The sequence below is a fragment of the Phoenix dactylifera genome, chromosome 8 (genome assembly GCF_051530095.1).
Source record: "Phoenix dactylifera cultivar Ajwa chromosome 8, Ajwa_hap1_PhDact_Kaust_v1.1, whole genome shotgun sequence".
Classification (NCBI taxonomy): Eukaryota; Viridiplantae; Streptophyta; class Magnoliopsida; order Arecales; family Arecaceae; genus Phoenix; species Phoenix dactylifera.
Genome location: NC_143197.1, coordinates 21709750 through 21723435, shown reverse-complemented (window position 1 = coordinate 21723435; position 13686 = coordinate 21709750). Strand labels below are relative to the sequence as shown.

General features: G+C 39.9%; 1 protein-coding gene across 6 annotated transcripts; it reads left to right on the top strand.

Moving 5' to 3' along the window:
• The first annotated feature begins 1431 nt into the window (after positions 1 to 1431).
• Positions 1432 to 11996, top strand: LOC103724042 (uncharacterized). 6 transcript variants are annotated; one of them, XM_089924915.1, is made up of 13 exons: positions 1432 to 1918; positions 2069 to 2182; positions 3207 to 3317; positions 3404 to 3466; positions 3567 to 3680; positions 3776 to 3929; positions 4049 to 4122; positions 4191 to 4412; positions 4483 to 4569; positions 5079 to 5198; positions 10258 to 10350; positions 10576 to 10762; positions 11660 to 11996. In XM_089924915.1, the coding sequence occupies exons 1-12, from the start codon at positions 1736 to 1738 to the stop codon at positions 10633 to 10635; spliced, it is 1395 nt and encodes a 464-aa protein (XP_089781041.1). In that variant the 5' UTR covers positions 1432 to 1735; the 3' UTR covers positions 10636 to 10762; positions 11660 to 11996. The 6 variants fall into 6 exon arrangements, with proteins under 6 accessions (XP_089781041.1, XP_089781038.1, XP_088559197.2 ...); XM_089924912.1 differs by lacking the exon at positions 10576 to 10762; XM_088703071.2 differs by lacking the exons at positions 3567 to 3680; positions 3776 to 3929 and having other exon boundaries at positions 4045 to 4122; positions 11715 to 11996.
• The last annotated feature ends 1690 nt before the right edge of the window (positions 11997 to 13686 follow it).

Genomic DNA, 13686 nt, shown 5'->3' with positions numbered 1-13686 from the left:
GGCTCCTGGGCCCGCTGCGGCGCCCGAGACATCACACCCTGCAGGTTCTGCACCGCCTCCGCGAGGGTGCGGACCTGCTGGGCTAACTGGTCGAACTGAGCGGCTTCGACCATTTGAATCGGGGGTGGAACGGTGGAGTGTTGCTGAGAATGTGTTGGAGACGCAGCGGCCTCCCGGCCGGAGGCGCGAGAGGCCCCGCGACCGGAGGCATTGGAAGCTCCACGACCACCTCGCCGTGCCATTACGATCGCTCTGAGATCAGGCCCTCCTTCTAGCGCCAACTGTTGCTGGTGGTCCAAACCGAGAACGATTGACACAGCGGTGTGAACGGGGTTCCGTCTGAGTTGTCTTGGTTGGTGTTGGTTACGCTCCACCTTCCACCGGGAAACCTGCAAGCAAGCCTCGCACCACCACTGGGGTAGTGGGGGCCCTCCGACGATCAAGTCAGAGGAGATTGGAGGAGGAGGAGAGATGATAATCGCAAGCAAGAGAGTGCTCTGGAAGATATTGCTTACCCCCCCTTCTCCCCCCCAGCCGCATATATACCTGGCTGGGGGGTCTCTCAGGGGGGTTTGTCATCGTGGGGCGCGATGGAGTGGCCACTGACATGGCCGTTACAGGGCGTCGTGGAGCAGCGCTGGGTACGGCCATGACAGGGCGTAGTGGAGTTCCGCTTTGTACGGTTGATACAGGAGATCGTGGAACAGCATCGGATACAGCCGTTGCAGGGAGTAGTGGAGCAGGAGGTCTCGGCGTGCCTCTGGGAAGCAGCCTGTCGTTATCAAGAGATCTCCGACTCGGGGTCGGAGTGCTGGATCAGGGGGCAGCCGACTCGGGGTCGGGCTGCGTTGCTGAGGACATCCGACTTGGGGTCGGATTGCTAGATTAAGGGGCAGCCGACTCGGGGTCGGGCTGCGAAGCCGAAGATGTCCGACTTGGGGTCGGATTGCTGGATCAAAGGGCAGCCGACTCGAGGTCGGGCTGTGGAGCCGAAGATGTCCGACTCGGGGTCGGATTGCTGGATCAAAGGACAGCCGTAGTCTTCATGGGCGCGCGTGCCGGTCACGTGGAGCATGGCGGCTTAGTTCCCCCGTAACATACATGATCATCTACGAGACTGTCTATATGCCCAGATCACTCACGTATACCGGAAAGCGAACAAGGCGGAGCACTCTAGTGGCCTATTTTAGAATAGTTTGGAGTCTTCTCCATTTTTTTTCCGTCTTCTTCTTCTTCTTCTTCTTCTTTAATTTTGTTGGATATAATCATTCTAGAATGGGGTGATGCTATCCGCCTTATTAAAAAAAATAAAATTAAAAATTAAGGATGCCAGTTTAAACCGGAACAGGGTGGTGGGCGGGTTTAGGTTGAAACAACTAGTTCTTGCCTGGATGCTATCAAAGTCGTTGTCGCCTCGCCCTTCACTTATAAGGGTTAGATCAAGCAGGGCTGGTTTTACTACTTTCCTTCGCCTGGTGACGAAAAGCCAGAAGAAATTGGAATGAAAAGAGCGCTTCCCAAGGATGGATACAAAGCCTGCCCACTTGATAGCTGCTACCAATCCATAGAGAAATTTCGAAAATGATTGTACCAGAGTGGTTCTTGGAGTTATTGAAAAATCAAAATCCTATTCTTTTAGGGATAAGTAGCGCCGGCATTCAGTCACTCCTCTTTCCCCTACCCCGCCGTATAGGGCCCTGCGCGACTGCCTCCTTTCGGCCAGCAAACCAAAGCCATGGCCTTATCCTGGCCCGCTGCCGCCACGGCCGCCATTTGCGGCTCTTGTTCCCCACCGCCCCTACCCCGCCGGAGATTCTCCCGGGCCGCCGCCTATTTTGTACCTGTATGCCCAACGGGACATCCCGGGCCCCTATTCTGCGCTGCCTCTGCTTATCCTGCGCACCCCTTCTCTCCCGAGGTCAGGCCCCCATGTCGTCTTCCTTTTCTCTCCGAATTAAACGATGATATAATTTTCTTTGTTGAGTTCCAATTCGAATGTCCATTCCTGTTTACTTGATCAAGTGCAAACCCTAAATTCCATTTATTTTGTCGCTTTTTGAGTGTTTAGGTGGCGGAAGCAGTGGAATCCTTGTATTCGGAGTTCAGAGAGGTCGATAACTTGGTGGCGCACAACACCACCCGTGTTCTCAAGGCTTTTCAGAATGCCAGGGTTGGATCTCATGTACGCTCATCTCGAGATTATATCAAAGTTATCTTCTTTGTTTTCTTTTATGTTATTGATCCTTCCACTATACTTAGCTCTTAGAGATGTTTACTTACTGCTTTAAAACATTTATGGGCAGTCACCTTGTTGGGAAACCTCTAAAATTGAAAACTTGTGGCATTTGATCAGTCGGTGGATATTAATTTGGCACTCATGATGTTTCAATTTTTTTTAGAATAGTTGGATATGAGTTATCATCGATTGTATGCATGCTAAGGGTGTCAAGAACATTGGAGGAAGTCCTACATTGTGTATTCTTGTTATAGGAAGATGACTTGTGACGCTAGTCTTGCAATTATGTTAGCTGCAAAAGATGAATTACTATTTTGCATAGGGAATGGGGAGTGTGATGCTGGTATCATGTTGTAGAGATTGTTACTTTTGTGGAGTTAGTTTCAGCTGATGATTCAGTTGATAAACTTGAACAAGTCTTACTCCAATTACCTGCAATGGAACTGGGATGCAGATGCAGTTTTCGTTTGGTGGAGAAATGGCCTCATCTGTTGCTATTTTCCTGCAAGGATGCTTGGTGACAAGTTACTTTCACAACTTGCCAGCACCTGTTCTACAACTGTTGTTATAATTCAGTGGTTATATCTAGGATACTACATAAGCTTATCTGATAATGCATTGGGTTCCATGTTTGTGTCATACTCTGGGACTTTTATTGAGAAGGAGTTGGAGAACTTGCGATGTCATTTTCCTTGGCCTTGTTTAGCTTGCACAACAGTGGCTGGTTGGAGAAGGGGGGCTTTGATATTTCATCTTGCTTCCCTGTATTTTTGTCAATGTTTTGTTTTTTACATCATTCTTTACCATGAGGAGGCTTGGTGTATGCTCTTTTAAAATTGGGCGAACAGTACATGTAACCCTGATTTATTACAATCATTATACCAACTAATTAATTCTGCAGTTGGCTTAATCAGCATTATATCAAATGAAGTAAAAATGATCAGAAATGTTATGGTTTCACCTTGATCAGCACTTTGGTGGATGCACTGGGTATGGTCATGATGACGGAGGGGGGCGTGGAGCTCTAGACAATGTTTTTGCTGAGATTGTAGGGGCAGAATCAGCAATGGTTCGCTCACAGGTTTGTAAAACTTCTGTTGAAGTTCCTTTGACTATGTTGATATTTTTTCCCATGCACTTGACACTTTGTTAATTTTTTCTCTGCAGTTTTTCTCTGGTACTCATGCAATCACTTGTGCTTTATTTGCTTTGCTGAGACCTGGTGATGAGGTAAGCAATATTCTGATTTTGTCAGAGAAACAATAATATTTCTTTCTTCTTTCCTGCTCAATTTATTGTATCTTGTGCTGGGGCCTGATTCTTAAGCCAGCTTTTAGCAGTCGCTGGAGCTCCTTATGACACCTTGGAGGAAGTAATTGGCATTAGAAATTCTTCTAGCTCTGGTTCTCTGAAAAACTTTGGAATAACATACCGAGAAGTTCCGGTATCTCTTTGGTCTATCACCAATGCATGTTTCACTGTATGACATAAGAGATGTCAAGATGCACTTCTAGAGGGTTAACCTGGAACATTCTTCAGCTTGCAGAAGATGGTGGCCTCAACTGGGATGCCCTTGCCCTTGCTGTGGGACCGCAGACAAAATGTGCCTTCATACAGAGGTCATGTGGTTATTCATGGCGTCGAAGCTTAAGCATAATAGAAATTCAGAGAGCAATAAAGATGATCAAGGAAACTACTACGACGTTAATTCAATTCTAAATCATGAACTATGCAATACATAACCATTCTATATGCATGTTTTGGCATTACGAGTTACTGATGATTGATTGTCTTCTACATACTTACAGGTACAAAACCCAGATTGCATGGTCATGGTGGATAATTGCTATGGTGAATTTGTGGAAACATGTGAGCCTCCAATGGTGGTATGTTCTAAACGGACCCTTTGTGCAGCGGAAGGAACCACATACTTTGTTAACATAATGGTTGGCAGGGAGCTGATTTAATTGCTGGTAGTTTGATAAAGAATCCTGGTGGAACAATTGCACCTTGTGGTGGATACGTTGCTGGGAAGAAAATATGGGTTGAGGCAGCAGCAGCCCGTCTTTCTGCACCTGGTTTAGGGGTGGATTGTGGATCTACACCTGGTGATGTAATGCGAGCATTTTTTCAAGGCTTGTTCCTTTCACCCCAAATGGTTGGAGAAGCAATCAAGGTGTGTGCACATAGCAACGTCTCCTCCTTGTTTGTACTTGCATTACTGTGTCTTTCATGTCCACTTTCAGGGAGGTTTACTCATTGCAGAAGTCATGGCATCCAAGGGATATAAGGTTCAACCACTTCCACGGGATCCTCATCATGATACAGTGCAGGTTTTGTTTCAATTGTTCATCCCCAAGCATATATATATTTCCTATATAAATTTGTATATTCATCTACACATGCACGTAGACATTCATAGCAGATATCTGCTGGTTAACACACAAATCTTGGCATTATCTGTATCTAAACATCAATGCACTTCTCCTTCTGTTCCTGAGAAATGACGATGACGATGCATTGTGGTGGATGCCACCCTGTGGTTTTGGACTTTTAAGTTTTCTATTGGGCTGCATTGTTGTCCCAAACTCGGTTTTAGTACCTTGTTGATTGGCTTTGCCAATTCAATAGCTGAAGCAAAAAAACTGTTTAGTTTTTTCATCATTTTTTATTTAGATCTTCACATCTGTCTTATTAGAACAGAATAGCTAGGTAAATTATTTCTTCCAAATATGAATAATTGAGAAAGTCCAACTAAAGAGCTGTTGAAAAAAGTACACATGGTGGGTTGCAGCAGTTAACATAATTAATATAATTTTACACTTTGCTACATTTGAATCAGGCAGTACAACTTGGAAGTCAAGAGCGTCTAATATCATTCTGCGAAGCTGTGCAAAAAAACTGCCCAATAGGATCTTTTGTCAAACCTGTTGCTGGTCTTACGGCTGGATATGCATCAGAGGTGTGGTATGGTTTTGTGTACCTAGTTCCGTTTATTGTTTGGTGTTGATCAGATATAATTTCAATTTTCTATGATAACATTAAGCTATGATTGATCCACAGACATTCAGATAAGAATCACTAATCAAGGCTATGACAATCTCATAATAGAATTGAAAGAAATTCTTTTGGTATCTTTAAATATTATAGAGGTACAAAATGTATATCATTCAGATTACACCTTTGAACACTGTGAAATTACCTGTTCACATGTTAGTGTCCAGGATCTTTATCTCTATAGGTTTTTCTCTTCTTGTTCTTTGAATTCTCTAAGTTACCCTTAAGACCACTCACTCTCCCAAAGTGCTGGATCTCATCTTAGCTTTCCCCTTCTCCACTGGCTAATTCCAGACAGCCTAATCCACTATAGCCCCAAGGTTTGACCCCTCAAACTTTGAGATCAAGCCTATTCTGCACCTCCTCACATTTATCCTTCCTCCATTTTACGTGCAAAGGTTCCTCTCTTCTTTCCACCTCTGCAACAATGTAATGTTCCCAAGTCGACCATGGCCAACGTCAAGATCGGGCTTTTGATCTTGGAATGTTTTAATGAGGATAGTCATTGGAGGGTGTTGGTCTACCTCGCTCCTTGCATGCCACTGAGAGCCTCCTACCCTGTCGACTATCTCCAAATTATTATTTTAGAATCCTCTCTAGCATTCACAAGCCTACCAAGCTTGAGCTAGCTTAGTAATGGTTGAGCCACGCAATCCTAGTTCAAGACAAGCTCAAGAGCTTGAGCTAGCCTCAGGCATTTCGAATTGAGCTCAAGCAGTGGTTAGCTTGCCCATGTTTGGCTTGTTTATACCCCTACCAGTATGAAATAGATATCGATGATTGCCATCATAGCAAGTACCAAGTGCCTAAAATAAACTACAAAGAATAAGTTCAAAGCAACGACCACAATTAGATGTAGCTTTTTCTTATAATGTATAATGTATTCTAGAAATCTTTTTCTTCTTATACATGTATCTTTTTGAGACTGCCAAATATATTTATACACTTAGACTAGTAGTAATACATGCATGTGCAAATGCATGTTATAAAACAAAATTAAACTATAATTACATTTCTATCCAATGCAACTATAATTAATCTAATATGATTCTGTTCTAGAAAGATCATAAGAATGTTTAAAGAAAATAAAAATTATTCAAAAGTAATTTTCAGTATCACATGTTAAGTTAATGCCACAATCCGTTCAATCGAATTTAAAGTTTTATGAAAAGCCATTGGAAATCTTAGCATGGACTGAAATTTTGATAGATATATTGGGGGTCATTATCATGACATTGCATGATTTTTTGTAATGCCAAATATATCTTATCAAAGAATCAAAATAATCATATGAATTTAGTGGTAAACCATCTCAGCTTTTGATGACTCATGAAGTTTGAGTATCATGGACTCAAATTGTTTTGTAGACTCCATGCCCATAAAAAAATTCAGAGAAAAAAAATATTGTTGATTCTAAATACCTTTTATTTATTGGGATGTGGAACCATCCAAATTTACTAAAATTCTAAATACTTGTCAACAAATTAATCCCAAACCATAATGACATTTACAGTAATTGTTCATGAGATAGGAATGATCAATCCACCAAACACGGATCCACACAGAAAGTGTGCATTCAATATTAGAAGAATAATAGTTATTTGGTTATACATAACAGATAGGAAATCAGAAAGATCAGAATTCAGAACTTGTATGCCTCTAGAGGTTTCAGGTCGAGCCACAATGTTGATGGTGCCTCGACACTGGCTAAGCTGCTAAAGCATTACATACATACATGAGTATTGAGTTCACCACAACTTTTCTCAAATTGCAAATCTTCTAAGCATCTTGATTCAATTCCATTCGTCATTAAAGGTTGAACAGTTCGTGAGGAGTAAGGGAAGAATCAATTGTCAATTTTTATTAGAAATTACAAATACAAAAATATTGAAAGGAATAAGAAAAAACACAGTGAAAACCATTTTTAAGGCAGCCAAACATGGATCGTATTTTCTGTATAGTGCTTGGAGTGTATCATTTGCTGGAATTCTTCATGCTCCTAAAACCTATGAAAAGTCTCCCATCAACCCCACCGTACCAGCACTATGCATCCCTTGGACAGATGTCATCTGGTTGGGGTCCACCACCATGGATAAAAGAGGGCAACCCCCTTTGCTGCAACTTGGGACGATTTTGCTCCCTAAATATTCTAATAAAACCCTATTACAGAATCCAATGCTTAATAAAGTATCTAGATTTATTATTTGATTGTCTAATATAAAGCCGCGACAATTCTAACAGTTCATAGGCTATTTGTCACTGAATACATGGCCTAGATTTGCTAGTTAAACTTGTAGTAGATCTAACAGCTAATAAATTATTCCAACAGCTAGATTTAAAGGGCTGGGATTTGGTTCGTGCATAACCAATTGAATGGCTCTTAAAGCCAATGACCAGGTGAATGGTCATAGTTGACTACATATTTTTAAATGTATTTGACCGGATCTATTCCTTATGTATCACAAACATAGCCCAAAACTAAATAGCCAGCCACTGTATATGATATTAACATAAGTTATTTTTAAATGTAATGGCTCGTTTATTCTTTTCATCATATTGGGTGGCTTAGTTACATGAAGGGCTATCAAATGCTATGGTGATGCTTTTGTATATGGTAAATTTAGCTACTGCGTTAAATTAAGAACTCAGAAGCCTGCATAAAAGAAAAGAAAACCTATCAAATCCAATGGCAATGACTTTATTGCATCAAACCTAATGGATGGGATTAGTTACGATCCCATAGGAGTATAAGAAGCCTATCAAATCCTATGGCAACAGATTTGTGTATGTTTAATCTAATGGTTGAGAACAAGGTCTGCCGGATGTACCTATCAACGATCGGTTTAGTACGGTATGGGTCCATACCTTGTCGTGCCAGAGCATTCATACCGAATCAGAGAGAGGGGGAGAGGGAGAGGGAGAGGGAGAGGGAGGAGAAGAGAGAGGGAGGGGAGGGAGAGGGAGAGAGAAATAGGAGAAGAGAGAGAGAGAGGTTGAGGCCTCCGGACTCACCTGAGAGTTGAAGCAGCTTTGCAAGGGTTTCATGATGACAGGGAGATATCCGACAATGGAAAGGGCTTCGCAAGGACTCCAAGCAGTCTTAAGGCTCCGTGATCGACATCTAGATTGAGAGGGTGTCTGGATCCAGTGAGAGAAAGGGGCCAATACTTCGTGATGGGGATGGGGATCGAGAGAGAGAGAAAGAGGGGGAGCTTACCTTGAGTTTCGCGAGGCAAAGAAAGTGGGCGAGAGAGCCCTCGAAGGCTTTCGAAGTGCTTGTTCACCGAGAGGGAGGCGAGGGATCCTTTTTATGACCCAGACTGTAGAAATCAACGAAACCGTCTAGGGTTGGTGTTGGTTTGGGTCGGTTCAGCATTCCTTGGTTGAGAATTATTCTGATCTTAATACCTTTCTATCAAATCCAACGGCTATGGATAATGCATGTTTTATCTAATGACCCAGATCAGTTAAAGAGGCCACCAGATCCAACTATGATGGACTCATTTACATCAAATCTGAGGGCTGATGTCAATCTGAACTTTATAGCACTAAAGTTGACTAGCAAATCCCGTGCCTATAAGCCTATAAATGTCATATTGATGGATGATATCATATCTGACTTCATTTTAACAATTTAAATGATTGAAAGGTCAGCTAACTACTCCCACGATACAGGAGCAGTTTCTTTCTGTTCCTTTTACCCAAAACTAACTTTTTCACCAGGAGGTTTACTTTTATTTATTCTCTTATATAAAATTGGATGGCTTGGAGAGTGTTTCTATAAAATCAAATGGTTTAAAAATACCCACGAATAGATCTAAGAAGTTGGGGTGGTTTTTTAATTCCAAATGAACGTATCCAAGGGAGAGGAGAAAGGACTCTCTGGATACAGATTGAGACTCTATAAGATGTTAATAGATGATAAGTTTTGATAGACAATTTTTTTCTGATATTATAAAGGATAACATTCCATAAAAGCATTTTATCTTCATTGTCATATTATAATTTATTTATACAGGCAGCTTAGTAATAGTAAACAAGATTCCTTAGAGTTAAGTCTTAACAATCCATTAAACTATGAAAATATATTAGTCCGAAAGAAAAATCATTTGAACTAGACCATGTAATTTCGTAATAATTATCAAAACAAGTTCTGCTGTGTTATATTATCTATGATCTTATTATTTTCTTCGTTTACCAAAAAATATCTCATTATTTTGTTTTAATATATTCTTAATTTTTCATCCTGTACCTTTTAAGATGATCATGTAGGTTTGATTAAAGAAATGCTGTTTTATGTTAACTTTGACAATTAAGCTTTTACTATCCTATTATTTGCTGAATTAATGGAAAATTAAACTCTTCTTCATAGCAAACATTTCTATTCAAAATTTCAATGTTATAGACATCTAATCATCATAGTAGTTTATGTGAATCTTGGAATAATTTCAAGCTAAAAACCCCTTAAAAGCCCTGACAAGTTGTTTTCAGTTCAGACCCAATCCATCCTGATACCGTTTGATATTGGTTATCAGCCTGGTTTGGCATGTGCTGACGCATATGTCCCGAAGTGTATTGGCTAATGATTGGTGCAGTATGCATCAGCTGGTAGTGGACCGGTGAGCTCGGTTTTTCAGACTTTGGCATATATGAGCATAAGTTCTTATAATTTGTGCTCTCTTTTCAGCTTGTATGTCAGTGTCACAAGGAAAGATCAAATTTTAATATGTTATAGTATACCCCTTGTGTTTTTTTAATATACTTTGCCATTTTTAGTGTTGAACTTGTATAGTTATCCTACTATCGGGTTTTGATATGGGTAAAAAACTCAAATTTTAAATTTGGACAACCTCATGTTTAATTGTAATAAACTTGATTCAGAACTTAATGTAAGATTTGCTTCTGGAACTTTTATGTCAGACTGTCAGAGTCAACCAATGCAAATTTGATATGCCATGAAACAGGTAATCTTTGCTGATGGAACTTTTATAGATGGAAGTACAAGCGAGTTGTCATGTGATGGACCATTGAGGGAGCCTTTTACGGTTTTTTGCCAGGTAGACCATGATATACTACTATTTTTTCTTCTGCTGAAAGTGGTTTCTAACTGAGAGGTGTGAAAAGAAGAAAATAGGATCCTCTTATACTGAGCTTTTAGAAATGATGAGATAATGAAGGCACATTTAAATATGAAGCCTAAATAGCTAAATGGCAGTAACTTCAAAAGTTTTGGCAAAGTCTAATCTTTGGTAACTTTGAATTTACTTGAGCTGCTGCTCCAGGGAGGGACACACTGGACTCAGTGGGCACTTGTTCTGGGAGAAGTTCTGAGAGCAATATAATTGTCATGTCAGAGAGGCAAAGGAGCAGGTGACAATTGCTTCTGACTTCATAAAGGGAGAGTATACCATGCTCAGAAAACTGATCTTGTATGCTTAACGGATTGCACTATTGTTATACATCCAAGAGGTAAATTCAGAATGACCATCACATTTAATTGATCCCCATCTTATTTTCCAATGATTATGACATCAACCTGGTGATAATTGTGTGGTAACTCTAGGTGCGGGTATTGGTTCTAATACCTCGCTGGGCTTCTCTGCAGAAGAGCCACTTGTTATCATAAATAAATTGGAGTATACCAATATTTGATTTTTGATCATTGCAACAAGAGTCATCTGTCTGATTCTTTTTGTCTGCAGTAGCAGTGTAGTAGGAATGTGCACTATTCACCTCCTCAGATGCCATTGTAGTAAGAAATAAAAATTTTGATTAATGTAATTGAGTAACTTTGTGATTATTTCTTTTCATATTGTCCAAAAAAGGGTAATTAGTGATTTGTAATTTTATACACCTCCAACCTCTGTCTCAGCCAGATATCTTCTATAACTTACTGATGGTAAAGAATATGACATTTTTTGCAAACAATATAGAGGATGTGCTGAAAATTTTTGATGTTTGGAAAAACAGAAGAATTTATAGACCTTGGGCGATGATAGACAACAACAGACAAGGAGAATAATTTGTTGATTGTTCCTTAGATTCTTGGTCTGCTGTCTAATTAATTTACACAGAAAAATTTGTTTTTGGACAAGTTGGTAGTGTTGTGATAATTTCCACTGAATATTATTGACGGAGAAAGCTGTCTGTGCCCCACGTTCAAAGAACTGGCACATTCCATTCAAAGGTTAGCAAATTAGATACACTGCTGAAGTTCTGAAGGGACTCGGACGTTATCAGAAATGCTTGAACTGATCAACTAATCTTAGTTTAGTTTGTTTTAACTCAGTTTATCATTAATTTGTTGTAATCCACTTTATCCTTGTAACTATCTTGTTATAACGAGGCACACTCCATTGTTTGCAGCAATATCCTCACAATGGATTCACTTCCATCGCTGAGCAAGACCTATGCCTTGCAGGAAGAGCACCAATGAAGCCTAGAAGTTCAATCCATCCAGCCTCTTGATGATGTTGCCATTGGAAGCAAACCACTTCAACACCAATGGCAGTGGCATGGGTGCTACAACTCTTCCTCCTCTTAACAAAATAACTATCAGACATGGTAGAGTTCGTGCGAATCTTGCCATTGAAAGGTTGTATTAAATTGACTACTATAACTACTTCAGCCATGTTTGCGAGCATTGTCCAAATCTCCCGGGCTAATCTCAAGGCAATGAATGGAACAAAATCTCCCAACATCACCAATGCTGGCACAAATTAGAACCCAATGCACCCACAATATTGTTGTGCCTTGCCTCTCGCTGGCTGGCAATACGCACATCTACTCTCCATAGGCCATGCTGGATACCAATCCCCTTGACTGCAATTAAGCAGGGACTAGTCTTTCTGTCATTCCCAAGATGCATGGATCATTGATACAGAAGCATTTGATCATATGATCTGATCTCCTAACCTTTTGCTAATCAAATCCTGCCAAACAATTGTTCACAATGTTCGTCTGCTCAACGGTGAGAAAGTTCGAGTCTCTTATCATGGTGATTTTTAGCTCTCTACTCATCTTAAACTTTTTAATATAGTTTATGTTTCTACATTCAATCTCAATTTATTATCCGTCAGCAAACTCACCAAAGATCTCAACTGTGCTGTCGTTGTTTTTTCCTCTAGTCATTGTGTTATCCAGGGCCTTTCAACAAGGATGGTGATTGGACTATTAGGTGAAGAGCATAGTAGGGTTTATTTCTACAAAGACCCTGGTATGCCTGCACTGTCACCAAACTTCCTTGTAGATCTGACATAACCTTCTCAAGTATTCCTCGAGCATCGTCTACGAGATTTATCCATCGCAAAGAAAACTAGACATCCTTCTCTAGTGCATTCAAATAAAAGTGAATTTTCATTTCAACTTGCGCATTGCGATATTTGAGGACAACTATCACATCTGTATTCAAGTATCCAATTTCATTTGTAACCTTACTTAATTTTATATAATAATTATAAACTTTAAATAAAATAAATGACCATATTAACATGTTATTACCTTGTTTTATAATTTACTTAGTAATATATTTGATTCTATAATCAGAAAATTTAATTGTCCAATTTATATCCATATTTATATCCAAATTTTTGGTATCCGATTTGTATTCGTATTCGTTTAAAATAAATATAGATATGAATTTTTGTATCCGACTAACATCCATATATTATTTGTCAAACAAACAAATATAGATATGGATATGCTAGTATCCGATCCGTATCCGATCCAATTTCTTCCCTCTATACTGCTTTCACTCCAAGTGCTAACTTGGCTTCTACCCAACCTCAAAGCTTTCTTTTTCTCCCTTTTTTTTTTTCCATTTGTTTACCTCCCACGTCTTGTTCTCTGTCCTACAAGGAAAAGAAACACTTATTAGATGATTTCCAAATAACTTACCTTATTTCTCAGTCTTTTGTACTAAAACATTCCAGTTCCAACAATTCCTCTGGTCCAATGCTGGAATCTCTTGAACCACTGTCTTCAGAATGGCTAGGGTCATAATCGGCTCCAACTGATGAAACCTATATTGGGGATTGCTTCCAAAATGACCAAGTTTAAACATTTGGACTAACTGAGTCTGAGCAAGCCAATCCTGCTATGTCCTTTGGAACTTAAGATTATGCAAAGCAACAGTACAGTAATCTAGTTTGCTCAAAAATAAAACAAGAGTATACTAATGTATGCGAGCAAACAGCAGATATAACCATAATTCGTTCCCCTTTATCTCTTTTTTCTTTTTCTTTTTTTTGTAAAAAAAACCCTAATACTTGATCCTCTTGTCTGGCTTTGTTTCTATACGTTCTTCAAGTAAAGCAAGTCTAGCCAAGGATTTTGGATGGCATGACCCAGGATACTTCCATTCTGCTGTAATGACATGGCTCCAACCTTCTCAG

Bases quoted from the DNA above. Each gene is read 5' to 3' on its own strand.
- LOC103724042 (XM_089924912.1), top strand. From the start codon at position 1,736: ATGGCCTTATCCTGGCCCGCTGCCGCCACGGCCGCCATTTGCGGCTCT. The intron at 3,930-4,048 runs CTACTACGACGT...ACTTACAGGTAC, and splicing joins AATAAAGATGATCAAGGAAA to AAAACCCAGATTGCATGGTC. The intron at 4,413-4,482 runs GTGTGTGCACAT...GTCCACTTTCAG, and splicing joins TGGTTGGAGAAGCAATCAAG to GGAGGTTTACTCATTGCAGA.